At 47.6% G+C, this 20,981-nt stretch overlaps 4 protein-coding genes across 5 annotated transcripts in view; 3 read left to right on the top strand and 1 right to left on the bottom strand.

Annotated features, from left to right (window-relative positions):
• Positions 1-5,418, top strand: part of tesk2 (testis associated actin remodelling kinase 2) — a 35,556-nt gene extending 30,138 nt beyond the window's left edge. Inside the window, exons 12-13 of one of the 2 annotated variants that reach the window (XM_079751394.1) lie at positions 2,846-3,415; positions 3,643-5,418. In XM_079751394.1, the coding sequence (XP_079607520.1) occupies positions 2,846-3,415; positions 3,643-4,091 (1,019 nt within the window). In that variant the 3' untranslated portion in view covers positions 4,092-5,418. Of the gene's footprint in view, positions 1-2,842; positions 3,416-3,642 lie in introns of both variants that reach the window. The other variant, XM_079751393.1, reaches the window with a different exon arrangement.
• Positions 5,419-5,557: 139 nt separating this feature from the next.
• toe1 (target of EGR1, exonuclease) lies at positions 5,558-10,247 on the bottom strand. Its single transcript, XM_079750267.1, has 9 exons — positions 10,190-10,247; positions 9,828-9,965; positions 9,589-9,629; positions 9,400-9,496; positions 8,495-8,653; positions 8,217-8,330; positions 7,797-7,945; positions 7,153-7,315; positions 5,558-6,859 (listed from the first exon to the last, which is right to left on the bottom strand). The coding sequence occupies exons 2-9, from the start codon at positions 9,939-9,941 to the stop codon at positions 6,101-6,103; spliced, it is 1,596 nt and encodes a 531-aa protein (XP_079606393.1). The 5' UTR covers positions 9,942-9,965; positions 10,190-10,247; the 3' UTR covers positions 5,558-6,100.
• Positions 10,248-10,509: 262 nt separating this feature from the next.
• LOC307085977 (uncharacterized protein) lies at positions 10,510-14,091 on the top strand. The gene is made up of 4 exons (XM_079750948.1): positions 10,510-11,153; positions 11,708-11,867; positions 12,087-12,271; positions 12,532-14,091. Exons 1-4 carry the CDS (start codon positions 11,004-11,006, stop codon positions 12,946-12,948), a joined length of 912 nt encoding a protein of 303 aa, XP_079607074.1. The 5' UTR covers positions 10,510-11,003; the 3' UTR covers positions 12,949-14,091.
• A 2,012-nt stretch (positions 14,092-16,103) lies between these two features.
• On the top strand, positions 16,104-17,421 carry selenop2 (selenoprotein P2; the record flags this gene model as incomplete). The annotated part of the gene is given in 5 exon segments (XM_079751683.1): positions 16,104-16,327; positions 16,491-16,703; positions 17,088-17,196; positions 17,366-17,389; positions 17,392-17,421. Coding segments are annotated over 5 exon segments (600 nt in total).
• Positions 17,422-20,981: the final 3,560 nt, after the last annotated feature.

Raw genomic sequence — 20,981 nt, 5'->3', positions numbered from 1 at the left:
GTTTGTCGTCCAGTGGTTTGTCATCCCATGGGGGCAGTGACAGGGGGCAGTCGAGGTCAGCCATGTCGTACAGCCACTGTTATGTGTGTGGGTGAGACAGAGTTGGCTAGCGTCCGGCTGCCACAATGTCCAATCAAACACGTTGTACCATAAACACACTCTCGTGTCTGACCAGTCCGGCTCTCCCGGTCCGTGGCTCATTGGAGCCGCCGTGACGGGTCTGCATCGTTATGTGACAACACCCACACATACGACGCTGACATCATGTGTATGGAGTGTGTGTGTGTGTGTGTGTGTGTGTGTGTGTGTGTGTGTGTGTGTGTGTGTGTCTGTGTGTGTGTGTGAGAGATGGCTGGTTCAAGCAGCCTCAGCTGGCCCCAGTCAGACTGATTGGACTCTGGGTGACGCTGCACACCTGTTGCCCAGTGAGTCTTCAAGGTGCACAGGTTAACTCGGCCATCAGCGCGCACACACACTCAGGGGAGAGATTCCCTGCACCGCAACATGGGGCACCAGCTCGTGTGGCGTTGTCTGCAAACTCTTTCAAGAAGCCCGGTCTTCCGACGTCATCCTCCGGCGTCCCTGTGTGGAGGAGCCCAGGTAGAGTCACCCAGGTGGAGTGTGGCAGCCACCCAGGGGGGCGTGTTGCCGTGACAACGCTGCACACCGACCTAGGTGACCTGGGCTGCTTTGACCAGCCGTCACCCGCACCCAATCCACAACGTGTTAACGATATGAACGTGGCGTTACCTCCCGGAGTAGGACGAGAGGCACCACCCCCCCACTGGGCCTGAGCTCAGCTTTCCCGGCCCAGTCCCCTGACTCCTCCGGGGGGGGTCAGGGGACTCGCTGGTCATTTGGTCCAGGGGAGGAGCTCCAGAGACGGGGTGCGTTTGTTTGTCTGCTCGGGGCTGTCGGGGGGTCTGGAGCTGGCTTGTTTATGTTGACAGCCACGCACAGCTCACTGGGGGATCAGGGAGGAGGGGGGGGATTATAAAGGAAGTAAGAATAAGAAGAGCTGAATAGGCGAGGAGACGGAAGGGAGGAAAAGAGGAGAAGAGAAGGAGAAGAGGGCATAAATTGGAGAATGACTGGGGAAGTCAAAAAGGATAGGGTGGGATCGCATTGGTGATGTCATTCCAGGCTGACCCATTGTTTCCGATTATTTCTTGACACATCTGGCCGTATAGAAGAGAAAAGGCCAGAATAGTCCAACCAAAACTGGATAATTGTCTTTGTCCTCATCTGGGACACATTAGAACCATACAAACACGCCTCGCATAAACCTTGACATCGCACGGCTGTCCTCCGGCGCAGAAGAAGAGTTGGTTCATAAACAATCCCGTTATGTTATTGAACGTCCCGTTCAGCCTGCCAAAGTCCGGGGGGGGGGGGGGATCTACCACTTCATTAAGAGGGGGGTCCGGAACGACAAACGGCACTCTGTGACCTGGTGGTATCAGGAAGCCGACGTGTTCAGCTGGTGTTTGGGTGCGCGTCGCCACGGAGACTGACAGAACGGGGCTGTGTTTGTTCCTGCGGTGGGTCTGCTGAGGGGCGCAGAGCGACAGAGGAGGGGGCCCCCGCAGGTCAGGACTTGATGCGGGCCCGTAGGTCCGTCTGACGATGGCAGCAATGTGACACACACACACACACACACACAGCTGGGTCGGCAAAGGCTGGGGAATTTAGTTAGTGTGAATTTGTATACATGTTAATATCAATATACTAGAGTGTGTGCTTTTTCGTTTCTGCATGTTAGTGTGTATGTGTGTGTGTTTGTTTCGTATGTGTTTGTGTGTGTGCGTGTATTTCCCTTGGCTCTTCCCTCCTCTCAAGAGGCAGCAACACACACACACACACACACACACACACACACACACACACACACACACACACACACACACACACACACACACACACACACACACACACACACGCGCTCGCTCGCCTCTGTTTACCTGATAGGATCAGGACTTCCGTAAGCTTGTCATTGTGCAGAGTGTTGCCCTTACATAACATCACCGTCTCCACCACCGCAGTTTGTACACGGCGCCGTAACCTTGACGCCCGACCCGTCACCCACCTCATCACGCCACCACCCAACCCGAGGCCGGGAAATGAATTCCACCCTCATAGCTCATGACACAATTTAGAATATCTTTTCTCTTTTTTCTTTTTCCATGTCAAATATTGACATTGCTCTTGAGGCAAAAATTGCCAACATCAATTATTTTTAACTAACTATCAATACTGGGTCGGGAGGTTGAAGCTTGTCTGGTACTGGCCTGCAGCATATTACTTTATATCTATGATCTGGATCCTTTTTTTAAAGTCGAATGCGCTCAGAAATTCACTCTTTTCCGGGGTTTGCCTCGGGCCAAGCATGGCTGTATGAAGTTCAAGTCACTATTTTTAGAGGCCTTTTATTTAATATGCCAAGTCTTCCTCACCGCTAGATGATAGAATACATTCAGGGAACAGAGGTTCAAGGAGCGGCTCGGTGTGTGTGTTTACCCTGCACTGCCCTCTGCTGGTGGGACACGGTATGAAGGAGCAGATACAAGGCGAAAGCAGGGCCAATTTATTTGGCGTTTGGTACCCAATAGGTCATTCATTTGGTTGCTATTTTCGAGTCTGCAACATGGAATTTATTTATTATATATGTATACATTTTTCTTTGTGCTCTTATGTAATGGAATTCGAAAACCGGCAGAATGGTTTCTTCCTTTTATCTCCTGAGAAACAGTTTGAATTATACCATTTGTGTTGTATTCTATATAGTCTAACTGTCACTCCCCTTGCTCCCCCCCCTCCCCCTCTGTCTCCCTCTCTCTCTAAGAAGAGAAGTCCCAGGGCGTGAAGCGCCCGCTGGCCCTCCACGGCGCCAAGATCCAGCCCAAGTCCCCGCGGCCGCGCCGCAACATCTGGCTCAGCCGCAGCCAGTCGGACATCTTCGCCCGCAAGGCCGCCCGCAAGGTCAACGTGCACGACCCCTACTACGAGCCGCCGCCCTCCCCCTCCTCCCCCGACTACCTCCCCCACCACCCCCACAAGGTCAACCCCTTCAGCGCCCGCGAGGACCTCCAGGGCGGCCGCATCAAGTTCTTCGACGTGCCGAGCCGCTCTGTCTTCTCGCACATGTTTGACCTGCGCTCCCCGCAGGGCAGCTCCTTCCCCTGCGCCTCCTACCTCCTGGCCGGGGCCCCGCCCGCCTCCCCCCGGCCTGAGGACCCCTACGGCTGGCAGCAGCTGCCGGGCCGGGAGTGCCGGTCGCTGCCCGCCTCGCCGCAGCTGTCCCCGGTGCAGGCCTTCCACAGTGTGGCGGGTCAAGCTAACTCTGCTAGCGCAGCCGCCGCCGCCGCCGCCGCGGGGCTAAGCAGCAGCTCGGCCCAGCCGTCGGCCAACAGCCCCGGTGAGGCGGCGCGAGAGGGAGGCGGCCTATGTTCAGTCTGGGGGTTTTGAAAATGTGTTCCATTGGAATGATGAAGACATAGGGAATCATCATTAGTTATTTATTATTATTGATCAAAAACGGATTATTTAGTTTGATTTATTCCAATGAGGTTGTAGTCGGCCCCCACTCCAGCTTAAACTAACCTGTTGACCTTTTCCTCTTCCGGTTCCCCTCGGGGACCACAGCATCTAACGCAAAGGCCGACTCCCAGGTGCTTCTGGGAAATGAAGTCCGTCAGAGATCAGCGCTGGACGCCTGGGCCAAGAAATACGCCGTGGACCAGATCCCGCCGTTCCGCTCACGAATCGCGGCGGGGACGGAGGAGGAAGATGAGGAGGGGCGGTCGAGGAAGACGTCGTCAGAGAGTGCGGGGCTGGTGGACAATGTGTTCGGAGTTGCCCGGTCTCCCAGAATGCCTGGCGGCCATACCGACGGTAGGGACGCCATGGACTGCTCCAGCAGCCGGGGGGAGGAAGAGGCGGAGCAAGGGGAGGGCGGCTGCCCCATGAACGAACTCACACCGCAGGGGCCCGTGGACAACCTGCTACAGCCGTCCCCCCCCCGGGGCCCGCTTCCCCATCCCCAGGGGCCTGAGGGGAGCCCGGGGCCACAGGTCCAACAGCCCGGGCTGTGAGGACATGGACGCCTTTGGAACTGGATTTTAAAGGAACAGTGAGAGCTAAAGAGCAGGAGGGAAGCATCCGCTTGCATTTCAAAAGGGAGGGAGCGCCATCCGGTGTGCTTCACTAACTCTCCTCTCTGACTCCCGCTCTCTGGCGGGAGTCAGAGAGGAGAGTTAGTGAAGCACACCGGATGTAGTCTGGAACCAGATCCCCCTGGGATCTATATTAACGGTGTTCAGGGTGGGACACACGCGTTGGAAACATGATCAATATACTAGAGATTATTTTCTTCCTGAAAGAGGGGTGTGTATATTTAACGAGAACCTATGTAGATTTCTCTTGTTCCTCTCTTCTTAAATGGTTTGTGTGTGTGTGTGTGTGTGTGTGTGTGCGCGTGTGCGTGTGCGTGTGCGTGTGCGTGTGCGTGCGCGTGGAGCCTGAACCAGTCTTTGGTACTTAATTAATATTGTCCTTTTTAACGTTGTTTCTTACTCAGAGAATCTGCTTGAAATTTAACTGAAAAAGAAACCAAACCCAAATCACTTTATAACTCATCAATACAGTTTAAAAAATAATACATGCATATAAAAGGGCTTTTATATGAAGATATTTCTTGGGCTACATAGGTCCTTACATCTTTTGACCTGCTAGAGATGCATGCTCCTAGAAGGTCGGAGATCGGTTGCGACTACTCTGGTCTGTTTCCCCTATAGCAGCTCAAGTGTGATTGCGTAATGTCTTGTGAGGCCTAATGTCTAATCTCATGTCCCAGTAAAACCAGCCAGATGACACTTTCAGGAAACAGAACTAAAATAACTACTGCCGAGTAGTATTCATTTGATTCGTTCTTATATACATTACTTTTGGCAATCTTCAGTGGGGACATTTTCAGGGTTAGTTTAAATTATTAGTTTAATTCAAGCACTTTCAGGTCCAGATTCTCTACTTAAGGGCTTCCTTTGATTGGCACTTTTCCAATTCTGCCGACTTATTCAATAGGCAAACTAATTGCACTTAATGCCGACTGTTAATAATCGTATCACTACATTTCTATGCATAAATGTATTCAGGAGATGTTCTATTTTTTTGTATTTATGACAAACTGCTCTAAACGTCTTACTATGTGTATGTGTAAATGGTTTGTTGTTGACCTGACTTCCATGAATGGTGACTGAGATGTTAATTAGATATGAACCCTTATCTCGTGGTTTCATGCTAGTCTGCTTTCGTTTAAATGTAAAAGAATTCAAGTAAACCAAAGCAGTTTATATTAAAGACGTGTAAGAAATGTGTACAAAGAATACATGTTTTAAATAAATGTTGAGCTTCTTGCTTCTATTTTGGCCTTACTTACTGCCCATACGAAGAGTTACATTGTGTATTACTAATGTGACCACATGTAATCAAATATAACTTCCACAATCCTGTTTCAGCAGGTATTAAAGTGTGAAGAGTACTTAGAACAACAAAGGGCAGACTGTTTATTATTTAAATCATCATTTGGACAAACTAGGGCAAAAGACCAAAATGAGGTTGAATAATATTTATATCCTGATGTTTCCTGTTGACATTAAAAAAGGCTTAGCATGTAAAGAATGTTCTCTGAAATGATAAACCTGATGCAGAGAAAATGGTGCTCCTGTAATACTGTAATTACTCTCTCCTAAATAAAAGAACAACAGGAAATGGCAATATAAAGTTGCCACACCAAATATTAAGATACAAATCATTGGAGATTTCGAACATAAAAAAATCGACTGGAAAGAATTGTCAAGCGGTTCTTATCGGCTTTTAGATTCTCTAAGCAAAGACTTTGATACAAAACGCCCTGTCCAGGTTCTGCTACCGTCCACCGGCGCATCAATCCCAAGAGAACAGAGTAGCAGACCCCTCAATGAACAGACCAAACATTAAATCCCATTCATGTATATGATCAACACACCTGTGTTGACCCTACCATCCTCCCAGCTGAAGCAAAAAGGCTCCTCTCAACCCAAGCCGCCTCTGACGTGACCCACAGCTACTCCCCGTCCTGCTGCTGCTGCGGCCCGGCCTCCAGAAGGGTGCTGGCCACCCTCTTGCCCCACACCAGCTCCATCTTCAGGGTGTGGGCCTTGGACGACTTGGAGAAGGAGCTCTTCACGATGTGGAGGGGCGCGGCCTTCCCGCTCAGATACACCTTGTTGTGGCAGGCAGGCAGGACCCGGTCCTTCTCCCCCTCCGTCTTCTTCTTCCCGTCCTCTTTGGCGTCCAGGGCGCAGGCGTAGGCGAAGATGTAGGCTGTCATGAAGGCGTCGAACCCGGCGCGGTGCGTGCCCCCCTCCAGTCTCTTCCTGCTGGCCTCCGCCGCCGCCGCCGCCTTCGCCTCATCGTCGGTAACAGTCTGTTTCTTCACCTCGGCGACGGCGGGCGTGGCCTTATCTGTGATGTCGTCAGGGAGCGCACACGAGCCGTTTCCGGTGAGTTCCGCAGGAGGGGGCTCCGTGCGTGCTACCGGGTCCCCGATGGACCCGTCCTGAGAGGGTCTTTCGGCCGGGTCCAGTTCCAAGTGGGCGATCTTGCTTGCCCTCCGCTCCTCATCCTCCTCCTCCTCCTCCTTCTTTCGCTCCTCCTCTCCTCCTCCTTCTGCTGCTGCTCCTCCCTTCCTCTTGTCCCTCCTTTCCCTCTTCCTCTTCCTCTTGGACTTCTTGTCCATCCCCAGCTTCTCGTCCTGCAGGATGATCAGGTCCGTGTCGTGGGAGGAGGTGCATTCGCTCCCGTGGGGGCACCATCCGAACGCCTGCATGTGAACGGTCATGGTCACTACGACATACGTACAAACAGACCCCGCCACAATCTGCAGATTCCCTCATTCTCTAACTTCGTTACCAAATGGCTATTTTGTATTTTCTAGGTTTCTATTTGCAACGCTCCAAAGCATAGAACAGCATAAAAAGCATTGAGTAGAGACAGAGAGACAGAGACAGAGAGACAGAGGCAGAGACAGAGAGACAGAGACAGAGAGAGACAGAGAGACAGAGGAAGAGACAGAGACAGAGACAGAGAGAGAGGCAGAGTCTTGGGTCTACTCACAGAGAAGCGCTGGCAGACCTCCTGCTGTCCGGGGGACGGGGCCACGGCAGGACACACTCTGTAGTCCACATAGCTGGACATGTGACCGCCGTAATGACAGAACTCTACCAGCAGATGGGGCCCCGGGCCCCCAGCCTCCACACCCCGGCTGTTGTCCAGTTTACTGAGAGAGGGAGAGGGGGAGATGGAGCGAGTGTGAGGAAGAGGTAGATCATAGGCAAGAAAGTTACAGGAGAGAGAGGTCCCTTTTTGCCTGCGGCTATATTACAAAAATTCCAGAGATATTTCTCTGACATTCAGCCTTCCCATTGATGGATGACTGTAACCCTCAGTAGCAAGCACTTTCCTCCCCAGAAGATTATTTTAGGTGGAATTTGACTATCTGTACAATTCCTTTAGTCAGTCGACAAAGAGTGACTTCAGATGTTGGCTTATAGGGAGCAGGTAGAGGTTAAGGCTTAACGGTGTCTACATGTAGGCGGCAGACATTGGGGATCGAACCCAGAACCTTTCAGCTGGGTGTACTCACCAAACATACTCACCACTAGACTATCTCCCCCCGCCGCCGCCACCCGGCAAACACCACAACATAATACAATAAACAGTCGACTGCGAGTAAACCAAACGCACGCAGCAGCACCCACCACTTCTTGTAGGCATACTCCAGGTAGGAGGCGGTTTGGCGCAGCTCAAACTCTGAGGCGTATTTGGTGTCGTAGATGCCAGCGGGGAACATCTCAGACAGGTCAGCCGTGAAGGTGGTGAGACGCTCGGGGAGGTGGGAGTAGAAGCACTGCACACACACACACACACACACACACACACACACACACACACACACACACACACACACACACACACACACACACACACACACACACACACACAATGTAACATTATGTTTGGAAGACTGCAGACATGTAGCCTGACATCGCCAGGCTGATTCGCAATTATCGACCCAAAACCAGCACCCTACCCACTGCTAAGCCCAGTAATATGACGGTGCTGAACTGCAGAGGAGGGCCAGAGAGTACATGAGGACAGGAGAGGTAGAGAGACATTACCTGGTAGAGGAAGGCCATGTCTATGAGTCCATTGTGGAGCACCAGGGGTCTCCTGGCTCGGAGCAGCTCAGTGAACAACGACCTCACGCTGACCCCATGGTTGTCTGCCCCTCCCTGAGGAGAGAGAGAGAGAGACAGAGGGGTAGATTAGAGCTGAATGGTTTACTCAAATAGTTCCGGTATCTTGAAACAATGTAAACTTTATTTCAGTTTGTTTGCTGGTTTAGAGAGACTGAATGCGAGTGTGAGTGTGTGTGTGTGTCTGCCTGTGAGCCCACCTTGTTGTTGCCCTTGCAGTAGGGGACTCCCTGGGCGTACTGCTTGTTGAAGTCGAAGCCGTGCTGCACCAGGAAGCGGACCGACTGGGGTTCGATCATGTACTCCTCCGAGCAGAGTAGCGTCAGGTTGTACACCTGCACCAGGTACGAGTCTGCGGGCTGACCGGGGAGACCAGCAGGTATTAAGAGGGTGGATCACAAGTGTAACAGCATGCGTCAACACCTGATCCATCTTCATTCATGTCAAGATGCCTACGGGAGGAGATTGTATTGATGGGAATGTTTGGTATTGGTTGTATCGTTAAGGGTGGTAAATTCTCGCTGAAGCAGTAATATGTGTTATGATGTTGATTTGCTGTCTCAATAGCTTCCTCAAGAGAGCAGGAAATGTGAGATTTGCACATTCATTACTAAGAGAAATACAGGCATTTAAACACAACATTAATTAATCACTCATAGTGGTTAACTGGTTATTAGGGATTGATAAACTAACTAGAATACTTTTGGGGTAGTTAGCATGAAGCTATAAGCTTCCTGACCGGTAAAGACAGGTTAGTAAACACCACAAGGAGCCCGCCTACCCCGCCATCACACGACATCACTTCCTCTCGAGCCAGAACCAGGTCGGCCAACTCATTAGTGCTGTGTGACGCAACCAGCAGTGAACATTCACCATCGTTCTCTGGCCTAACATCTAAGAGTGCCGTGCATTGCTGTGTTTGTGTCATTGTTTGGGACAAAGAGTCCAACGAGGATATTCAACTGAAAACGTCACAAATGTTTATAATTACATGAGATGGAGATTGAATAGACTGTAAAAGACAGGTAAGTAAAAACCACAAGACACCTAGAAGTGTGTTTGCCACTCTTTATCCATGTGTGTGCATGAGTCTCTAGGTTTGAACCTTGTTGTCGAGCTTCTTGTAGCAGGCGATACCCAGGGAGAGGATGGATCGAGAGCGGGCCGCGTGACATATTGCCTTGTAGCGGTCCTCGATGCTTCTGTAAAACACCACAACGAGAAGAAATGCAAGTTTAAGGTGTGGCACTTGATCACTCACTTAATTGTTGCACAAGAGCAAAGGGTAACTCACTCGGCCAGCAGTGCTTTTCTGTTTCCTAGACCACTCAGCTCCTGAAAGAAAAAGCAGAAATATATATATGGCTTGAATTTGAGTTATTTACAACTCTGCAATGTAGTCTAATACCTGTAGAATAAAATCTAACGATGAAATGAGTGCACAACCAATTATTAGTCTTGTAAAGCTAAGGATAGGATTTTAAAGAGGCAGTTTTAACAGAGGTATCTTTGGTTGACATCAGCACCACTTACTGTGTCGATGGCGATGAAGGAAGATGTTTTGATGGCGAGCACCATCGCAGGCCACAGCTCTTTAAAATTATCATTCTGAACATCGATGACTGGAACTACCATCGAGGACGCCATGGGTGCCCTTGGAACTCTCTGCTGCTAATTTTAAAGTTAACTTCAATTGGAGAAGTATAATTATTATGAACTTTTCACACCAAAATACATGAGGCAGTCAGTGGAGCCAACCTTAAAACGTAAGTAATATTAGTACATTAAAAACGAGTTTGTCAGTGATGATCTCTGTGGTATAGAGTCATTAGATATCGGTGGCCGGCTGAGGACTCATACATGTAATTATCTTAATAATAGCCTTCATTTCTTACTTATCTTCAATCCTAACAGTGCAGCATGCAACTGTAAACACTGCAGCGTGCTTTCCGGGGTCCTGTGGCAAGAAACCGAAAGCAGCTGGCATAAATCCTGAACGTTAAATAACTATTTATAGGCTGAATGATGCATTTTTTAAATATGTATTCATAAATTCTGTCTTTAATAACTATATATTATTTTTTTAATCATATTAACGATAATTATATATTTCTCTATTTTTGAAATACAGTTTTGACACAGGCGCATACATGGACGATTCATATACCCTACGTCACTAAGAACCAACCGTCGAGGACAAGTGCGCCATTTTGGCTCAAACAAAGTCAGTAGCATATCTTTTCCTCCCTAATAATCTCAAACGACAGGCTTTTACAACTTTTAAAATATGTTAACTCAAGGACGTTTGTTTAACCGAAGCTGGCATTTCACGCCATCAACATAGTGCGTCTTGTTATCCCTTGAAAGTAACTTGACACACTGGCTCAGAGATTGAGCCCAGCTGTGTTGACCAGACCCAGAGCCTTACCGGGTTCTGGCTCTGTGTTGACCGGACCCAGAGCCTTACCTGGTTCTGGCTCTGTGTTGACCGGACCCAGAGCCTTACCTGGTTCTGGCTCTGTGTTGACCAGACCCGGAGCCTTACCTGGTTCTGGCTCTGTATTGACTAGAGCCTTGGACCTGGCTCTGGCTCTGTATTGACCAGAACCTTTGGACCTGGTTCTGTTTTGAGCAGACCCGGAGCCTTGGACCTGGTTCTGGCTCTGTATTGAGCAGACCCGGAGCCTTGGACCTGGATCTGGCTCCACCATGGGTGGCTGCTCTGCTCCGAACTGTTCCAACTCCACCACCATAGGGAAGCAACTGTTTAGGTTCCCGAAGGATGCGGAGCGCAGGAGGATCTGGGCCGTGAACTGCCGACGGGACTTCGAGCCGCCGCCTCACTCCAGACTGTGTCAGGTAGGAGGGACCTCTGTATGTATCATGTCGAATAATGATGTGCACCTACAGAGGGGATGACATTCATTTAATCACAATGACATCACCACCATTCAAGATTGAGGCAGGCCGTGGGCCATATAAACGGGGGAGGGTCGCAATGAATGACGCGTTATGTAGCTACAATCCCAATGTTTACATCACGTTCATGTGTTGTGGATGTCAAGTCCGGAAATGATTGCATTTTGCGAAATAAAATCCAACTGGAAGTTGTGAGCGGACGGTTCTCCGTCATGGTCATCTGTACTGGCAATCAAAAGCCATCAAACAGGAATAGCTTCACATCTTCTCTGTGATATGAAGGGTCCACCGGCCCTTTGCTAGATGGATACCAAACGTTTTAGTCAGGGTAAGAATATTTACTTGTATTAAGCAGACACTTTTATCCAATGTGTTTCTAGTGAATACAACTACATGTCCTTAATGAGCAGCTTGCGATTAGCCGTCCTGCTCAGGGATCAGCTGTGGACGCCCTAGCCACTTCACAACACCTCATAAGTTCCATTTCTCCTCAGGATCATTTTGAGCCGAGCCAGTTCGAGGAGGTTGCGAGATCTCCCGCCGGTGGCAGGAAGTTAAGACCCAACGCTATCCCTACTCTCTTCGGCCTCCAGGAGCCCCCCTACCCCGCCATCACACGACCTCACTTCCTGCTTCCTCTCAAGCCAGAACCAGGTCAGCCAACTCATTAGTGCTGTGTGACGCAACCAGCAGTTCTCCATCGTTCTCTGGCCTAACCTCTAAGAGCACCGTGCACCGCTGTGTTTGTGTCATTGTTTGGGACATAGCGTCAAACCTAGCGTTCAATGTCGACTCAAAACGTCCTAAATGTTTAGAACCACATGAGACGTAGTTTGGAATGGTTCTGTTGTTGTTCATGCTCTGGGGCTCCAGTGGAGAGAGAGCTGGGTTTTGAGGAGCACGGCTACGCCAGACACACCCCCCTCCCCGGGATGCTGATGATGATGGAGGAGGAGGAAGAGGAGGGGCACAGCGAGGCGCACCACTGCAAACAGTGTCTGCTCCTCAGGAGACGACTGGAGCAGGAGACGCACACCTCGGCCAGGCTGCGGAAGGAGGTGCGTCATTTCGCTATACCCTGGCTCCCTTTCCATATCTCTCTCCCTTTTTTTTTTTTGTCTGCCTCGGTTCCTCTCTCCCTCCCCCTTTTCTCTATCTCCCCCCCCCTTCTTTCTTTTTCCCCCTACTCCCACCCCTGTTTTTTTTTTTTCCTCTTCCCAACTCCCCTTCACCTTCTCCACCTTCCCTTCTGGCTGCCCTTAAGGTTCTCACTCAGGTTTTCCTGCTCCCTCTCTGTCCCCCTCCTCCCTCCCCTCAGCTGGACGAGGTGAAGAAGCGCCTGTTCCGCCTGGACCGCATGGAGCGGGGCCTGCAGGGCTTCCTGTACGAGGACCAGGTGCGTGCACTGTCGCTCAGCAAGCGCTCCCGCCGCGCCGTCTGGTCCCCGGAGACGGTCGCCAAAGCGGGCAAGCTGCGGCGCGCCGTGGGCAACAAGGGCTACGAGTACCTGCGGGAGACGGGCTACCCGCTGCCCTCCTACCGCACGCTCTGCAACCGCCTGGAGACCAAGATCACCGTGACGACGCACCTCAGCTGCGAGGAGCTGGCGGAGCTGGGCCTGGGCCTGATGCCCCCGCCCTCGGCCTACAGCCCCACGGGGGTGGGAGGGGTCAGGGAGGAGGAAGAGGAGGATGACGACGGGGTGGTGGACCAGCTCATAGGGGTGTTGTCCTGAGAGAGGCACCGGCTCAGAGACTATTGCGGTGTTGGGTGCTAAAAAAGGATGAGAAGGGCCCCTTGTTGTTCCTCGATTCTAAGACGCAGAGCAGTACGCAGGGTTTTTTGCTGAGGAGTCACAGTGAAAACTCTTGGCTTTACATGACGTAAGGCTTCAAACCTGTTGTTCAGGCCCGTCCCGGCCTCGGCATGATCCTACGTCAGACTGACAGGTCTGTTTGGTGCTGAGGACGATGGGCTGCTCGGCCTCATACCTCCCTAACTACTACACTAACCTGGACAGGAGGTGAGCATGTTCTGAATGGCTCCTCCGCGCCACGCTTGCCATTGTTGCTGTTGAATGAACGTGTGGGACTCTAGCACTATGAAGCTGACTATAGCCTCTGGGCCGGGCCGACTGCCATCAGATGGAGCTCAGAGGGGGAGAGGATCTGAGCCTGCTGCTGCTGAGGACACCCTTGTACCTTGAACCTCCCAGTACGCTATGGAGGTTCCTCCGGGTGGAGGTGGGGCTTGTTTACATGTCTAATTTGCACAAAGGCGTGTTGTTGTCACTGCTGAGACTGAGATGATGTTAGGTTGGAGACGTGGTGAATGTTTCACTGGGCAAACAGTGATGTTGGGGACACATTTGTGTTTTTTGGCTTCTTACCTAACATTGTTGAGTAATATAGTTTTAATCATCTGGCAAGCTTTACTGACAAAATACGAAAATACGATTATTTTGAAAGAAAGCTGAAAAAACTGTATTGCAATCTGTATCGTAATGTATCCTTTGACTTCCGAAACACTGGTTTCAATTTTCTGTCAAATTTTGCAATACAAGGACATCAATGTACTTAACTGGGGGTAATCACCCATTTCAAGCAGTTGCAAAAGCTTTCTCATTTAAAGACTTTGTACCCACGCTGGTGTTGGTGTTTGCTTATGCTTGAATCACCAACTACATCAACAATACATTGCTATCACATAAGAATGTGTGTTTGATGGATTTTGAGATGAATTGTGATGGAGTATCAACGATGTTCAATGATTGTAATGATACAGTTTGAATTTGAGTACAAATTCAGGCTTGGATGAATGAAGATTGAGTTGTTTGTGGTTCAATCTACAGAGTAATGAGGTTGTGTGTGTTTGAAAGATTCTGTCACTGGTTAATACCAATAAATACATAAAAAAAATCCAATAATGATTTGTCAGTGAGTTTATTGACCTTACCTTAATGTATACAAATGAAGCGTCTTGCTTGCTGAAAAAGAATTAAAACTAGAACAAGTTGATGGGCATAAACAAACCAGGTATTTGGAACAATGACCCCTGGGCATCCGGCCTGGCATTGCCATTCCTTCAGTGTTTGTGTGGCACACACACTGATTGGCACTATCATCAAAGATGGTTCACAGTGTATGTTTGTCTTGTTATCACGCCTACTCTTACACAAACTGTCAGTTCATGTTGTTCGCAGTAGGACAAACATTGCACCAGAATAGGGTCAATATTTTAAATGTTTGTGTGCCTGTGTGTGTGTGTGTAGGGGGACTTGATTGTGACGGGGGTCCTGGCTCTAGCCAAGGTCCTTAAAAGTTTCCTATCTAACTAGGTCCTGCGGCTTACTGCTGGGCTTGTCCAACGCCTGGCTTGCTGGATGTACTGAATGTTAAACATCAACAGGGGAGAATGCTGATAGAGTGGTTATCATCTCTCTGCTCAAACAGAGCTTTACAATTGAGTCAAAGGTCAAACAAAAACGTTTGACACCACAACATTCATCCAAAACACACAGGCAAAATGGCGATGTGGACCTGGTCAGAATTAAAAAACAACGTAAAACCGTACTTAATTGTGCACTATTTGGGATTGTTAATTGCATGTTATCTATGTAGGTTGTTGGGATGTCCAGAATACAGTATTGGCTTAAAAATGTTGGACAAATTCACTGCTGTCTGTCTGTTTGCTGTCTGCTTACTCATCTCTTTCTCTCTCCCCCTCTCTCAGCCCCCCCCCCCCCCCGCCTCCCTACACACCCCGAAAAGGGCTTAAAACCAACCAGTGGTCCCGCCTGTGTTTATTGGTGACAGAGCAGGAGACACAACACACAGGTCAGTGGGAATCTGTTTCAATACACACACAGTAAGAGTTATTATTGTTCTATTCAGCTTTGATCAAATTCTTCGCCTGTCAGTGCATCGAAGGAGAAAATATTCTCATGCTACATACACGTGGTGTTTCTCAGGGATGACGATGGGATTGATTTAAAAACTCTATAAACCTTGAATTATGAATATCTGAATATATCTATAAATGGATTGTCTATTTGCTATCTGTGGGTCAGGAATCATTTGGTCAGTGGTTCACGTGAAGTTTGTTTGAGTATTCAACCTAAGTGCTGTTATTTGTTTATTTCATTTCATAATCTTTCTCAACATTTATCTGTAAATCGTCTTTTGGCCCTCTCTCCCACACCTCCAACAACTCCTTAGATTCTTAATCCATCCTGCCGTCTGTCTGTCCTTCCGTTTGTTGTTCCACCTCTAACTGGTTCATGTCTAGGCCGCGTTCCACACGGGAGGGCAAAGACAATGGTGGTTTTACTTTTTAATTAGTTCCGCATCAGACGGAATCAGCCCAGCCAGCCAGGGTAAAGCTCTGCCTGCTTGCTGATTGTGTGTTCCTGCTGGCAAGCTGAGGGATTTAGGCTGGAAGCCAGGAGGAGGGCCCCTAGAATCGTGTGTGTGTGTGTGTGTGTGTGTGTGTGTGTGTGTGTGTGTGTTGTGTGTTGTGTTTCTGTTGTGTATTAGCCTCCAGACACTGTCAAAGCCACTCGGTTAACTATAGCAAGCTGTGTCTCATGCAGGGGTTAAACTTTGTTATTTTATGGTTTTCGCAATCGGTTAAACTAGCCACTAAAGTAGTCATTGATCCATGGATGATGGCAACAGGGAAAGAGATTGACAAATTTATATACAGTATTTAGGGTTACCTTACCTATCCATGATAGCAGCTCAAAGGTCCTAGGATCAGTACCACCCCCCCAATCTTGACACTGTCTAACCCCTTCCTGCTCCTGATGACCTGTCTGTGCATAACACATGTTTAACTTTGGTCCTGTTTGTGCTCTGCAGCCTAGTCTTGCCCGTGTCCTGCGCAGAAAGGATGAGGTGTCTCCTACCTCTGTGGCTGGGAGCCAGTCTGCCTGGTCTACTGTGGGCCGCAGCGGTCCTTTTGGTGGAAGGGGACAGCGACCCCTCCAGAATCTGCAAGCCTGCCCCCCATTGGGAGGTGGGAGGAATAGCACCCATGCCAGAGTTGCTGGGAAGTGTAGTTGTTGTGGCGCTGCTAAAGGCCAGCTGACAGTTCTGTCTCACACAGGCGTCCAAGTAAGCTGAGATCATGAATGATGCATTTCTAGAGCTTTTTATTTTTATCAAACATTTCGAAACCTATTGTTAAACAAAACCCCTTGCGTTATTGCTTTGTGAAATTACAAAACCAGCTTATTATGCAAATTCCTCTTTGACTATTATTGTGACTCTTCTTGAGGATTGGACACCTGCGTGAAAAGCTGAGCCGCAGCAACCTAAACGACGTGGCATTCATGATCGTGAACGAGCGTGAGTTCCAGTCCCGGGCCATGTACTGGGAGCTGAAGAGGAGGGCCCCCCCTAACGTCCCCGTCTACCAGCAGGGCCCTTTACAGGACGACGTCTGGGAGATCCTCGATGGAGACAAAGACGACTTCCTTGTGTATGACAGGTAAAGAGGAAGTGGATGCGTCATGACTTCCTGGTGTACATCAGGTAAACAGAAAGTTGATGGGTCATGACATCCTGGTGTACATCAGGTAAACAGGAAGTGGATGCGTCATGACTTCCTGGTGTTTGACACGTAAACAGAAAGTTGATGGGTCATGACTTCCTTGTGTACATAAGGTAAACAGGAAGGGGATGTGTCATGATTTCCAGGTGTACAAGAGGTCAAAAGGAAAGTGGCAATTGATTAGAAAAAGAAAATCCATTTCAATTTGCATTTCAAAGTACATTTTCTATATTGTATTCAATACATTTCGCTATTTAGCTTTGCTGTCAGACCACCATCAAATGTATTTCTCTCTCTCTCACTCCCTCCCCTGATGCACAGGTGTGGTCTCCTGACCTTCCACATTGTGCTACCCTACAGCCTACTCACCCAGCCCTACGTGGAGGCAGCCGTGAGGGCCACCTCCCTCAAAGACATCTGCAACTGCACTGTTAGTCTCACACACACAAACACACACACACACAAACACACGCACACACACACATAACAAACACACACGCACACACTGATTTGAAATAATTAAAATATTTATTTAACTAATAATCAAAATATACATTACATGTGACCTTGTTGACATGCGGTATTTGATCCCATTCAAGGAGACCTTACTCAGTGGTTCGATGGGGAATCGAACAAAGATGTCAATGAACAGTAACCACACAGCCGACAGAGACACTACACTACCTTCTCATCAGCCTCCTCATATTCATCATCCCCATCGTCAACATTATCCTCACTATCATAATGGTCAGCAGCAACAGCATCATCGTCATCAATTTGACCATATGAATCACACTCATATTTCTCATCAAAATCATTCCTCAATGCATCGATCATAGTCATAATCCCAATCTTTTTTAAAGTCACAATCATAATCGCAATCATCAGGAAAATTAATGATGACAATGTGTTTTCTTGTATGGTCATGGTGCATTTCATCAAATAATATTTTTCCCACAATACAACCCTCTATATTCCTCTTTCACAAAACGAACAAACACTAAAATAGGTCTTTGCAAAGAACCGTATGGAAATTAAACAACAAAATCGGTTAATATTGACGTTGCTACTTGTTACTGGGTAATGGATGGCAGTTTTGCCGGTGGCTATTGTTCCTATTTGTGCCCAGATCTTTCCTCCTCTGTCTGGGTTCAGCAGCATCCAGGCTTGTCTTCAGTTCTCTCTTCCATTAATGAAGTCTACCATGTTAAACCTGCTGAAAGGAGTCTGTAGACTGATGTGTGGAGAGAGACAGGAGCTAGCCTAGATGTGAGCTAAAGCTACAACGAGTCATGGAGGGTCTCTGGGCCTAAACAGAGCAAAACCTCAGAAAAATAACTATCCTGTGTCCAAATAGAACACCAATGGTCAACATAAATCATATATTTTAAGAGTTATAATTTGTAAATACAAGTAGCCTCATCTCGAAATTGTGTTTTCCCATTCTGTAATTACAGTTGCTAAATATAAAGTGCCTAGTGGTTGGTAAAGATTGTATTCATATTCAAATGTATGTATTTTATTGAGTTTATTTTGAAGCCATTTATGTTGCAAATGAATATTGTTGTTGTTTCAACTAGTCTCAAGAAATTCCTAATTTTGGTACATCATCCTATTTTGCTTTGTCTCGGTATCAAACATTAGATCAATTAAATTAAATTAAATTAATGTTGAATATGCCGACATTTTAAAGAAGCCTATGTTTTTTGATTTTGATTTTGAACTCTTTCTGTCATTAATCCTTATGGGTTAAGTAGTATATACATATTCAAATAGGCCTGCGCGTTTTTAGCTTTTGGAATCCATTCTTAATTGATTGGTTGTCGCTGCGCTGGTGGGACCGCAAGAGGGCAGCACTGTCGTGTTTACAACGTTTATTTCAACGTCCAGAGCAGTGGACCAATACAGGAATGAAGGCCATTCTTGCCTTAACAAGGTTTTCATTTCTTACTTTAGATTTTTTTTCTATCTTTATTTACGAACATTTAGGTATACGTTCTTACGATTATCGCAAACCATCGTAAAATTGACTAGAATGGCTATTATACCACGGGAGGCTGGAAAAGGTGGGTTCATGACAAAACTAATAAAAACGCATTTGAATTGGTCAAAATCGTATCATTAGGATTAATGAAGACGGAATAAGTGTACATTGAGACGCGCTCCAAAGCCTTTCTATATTTAAATGGTAATTTGATCATATTGCCTGCTATATCATTACGGAGAGCCTAAATTATGCTAACCGGGTGACCAGTTTCCTCAACTGTCCTCAAGTTAAACCCGTCATACGCATGCGTAGGCCTGCAGTCTATGGACAGGTGGAGATGAAATAACAACTAAAACAGCTATTGGTTTTCTAATTCACAGCCTCTTCTTGTCAGCGAGTGGACAGACAACAGGGACACTGGCAATGACGGTGAATATATTTAAAGGAACATATTTTTATATTTAATGATTAAGGATCAACATTTCAACCGACATTTGTGTATATTGTACCCAACGAAGCAGTCAATTCACACATCAACTGTGTGTCCACACAAACATAAGAGCAGGCTTTAGATTAAAATAGATTAAATTGCACTTTATCAATCACTCAACATGGGCTTTAGTTGTAACAGCAGCCAAACACACACACAAAAGTTTATTTTTTAAGAAGGAGGGATTATATGAGGGCCCCAAAATGTCCAGGATAATTCACACGTGAATAATCCACATATCTGGCATTATATAACAAGACCAAAACCTGACCCTGTAAAATAAGAAAGATGTGAATTCTTAGAGAAAGAGAGATAGATGGATTATGGATAGATAGATTAATGGATGAATGATAGATAGATGGATGGACTGAATAGATTGATAAACAGAGTGAAATACGAATAGCGCTAGATGGAGATAGATATTGCGTCTGTCCATCTCTATCTAGATGAACGGCGTTAAATGACAGAAAGGTGGGTTAGAAATGGATCACTAATTGATTGATTGACATTTGTCCATGTCATAACATAAAGTGGGAGGGGGCCATGTCCCACCAACATGGGCACACCTCTCTTACTTCACACCATCTGCCCTCTCCAATGTGTATGTGCTTGGTCAGCCCAGCCCCATGCGCTCATGAATACACGCACACACACATACATACATATATATCTGGGTATATAAATATATATAGGTCAATTCTGTGGCCCCTGTCATGGTAGAGGCCCCTGGGGGCCTTCTGGAGCCCTCGCTTCTGTTTGCTCTGAGTGACATCACCAGCAGTGAGGTGACGCTAATGAAGTGTGTGTGTGTGTGTCTGTGTGTGTGGGGGTCAACATGCATTATGTGTGCGTTGTTAGATGGGGTGGGGTGAAGTTAGTAATTACTTTATACATTGACTGTTCGGGATGGTGGAGAGGGTGGCTGCACACATAATGATGCAATGACCACCGACACGCATACACGCAAGCACACACATGCATGCACACACGCACACACACACACACACATATATCTACATATATGGGGTGTTATATAGGGCCGCGGACCTCCATATGTGTAGATGGATTATGCGCTAGCTGTGAAACAATAGGCCCATATGTGCAGTCGCCCACAGCCCAGCCGCTTCATTAGGACTAATGTGTTTATTAAAGTAAATTCGATTAGCAGCTTGTTAAAGCTAAGGGGCTAGGGGAGTGTAATGTGGATCAGGGGGGATGCCGACCATGTCCCATACAACACATAATGGCACTGTTTGTATCATGTGTTTTATGCTTTATGAGGCTGTTAGCTGTGGCTAAAGGCTTTGGGTAACAGTCTGAGAGCCCCTATTTATGAAGCAGTGGTCTGTAATTATAAAATGTTGCATTCTCATCATTTGCATAAATCAACATTTTTCTTGAATGTTTTTCTTTGTTCGTTCGTTTTCCACTTTGCTTGAACGTTCCAGTGTGTGTTGTCATCACACACAGCGTGTGATGTGACATCACACACTTTGCTTTCTATCCATCTTCCTGTTTGTCTGTCCTTCCTGTCTGTCAATCTATCTATTTATCGTTCTGTCTAACTATCTACCTGTTTATCTATCAGTCCGTCTGTCCTTTCCTCTGTTTGTCTGTCGCTCTGTCTGTCTTTATCTTTATCTATCTGGCTATCTATCTGTGTCATCCCCTTCCCCCTCATGTCATTAAGGGGGATAGAGACCAGGGCTTCTGCCAAATTGAAATAAATCCCACCCAG

The sequence above is a fragment of the Pollachius pollachius genome (genome assembly GCF_949987615.1).
Source record: "Pollachius pollachius genome assembly, chromosome: 14".
Lineage (NCBI taxonomy): Eukaryota > Metazoa > Chordata > Actinopteri > Gadiformes > Gadidae > Pollachius > Pollachius pollachius.
The sequence above is the reverse complement of the archived record's forward strand: the minus strand, read 5'-3'. Positions and strand labels throughout refer to the sequence as shown.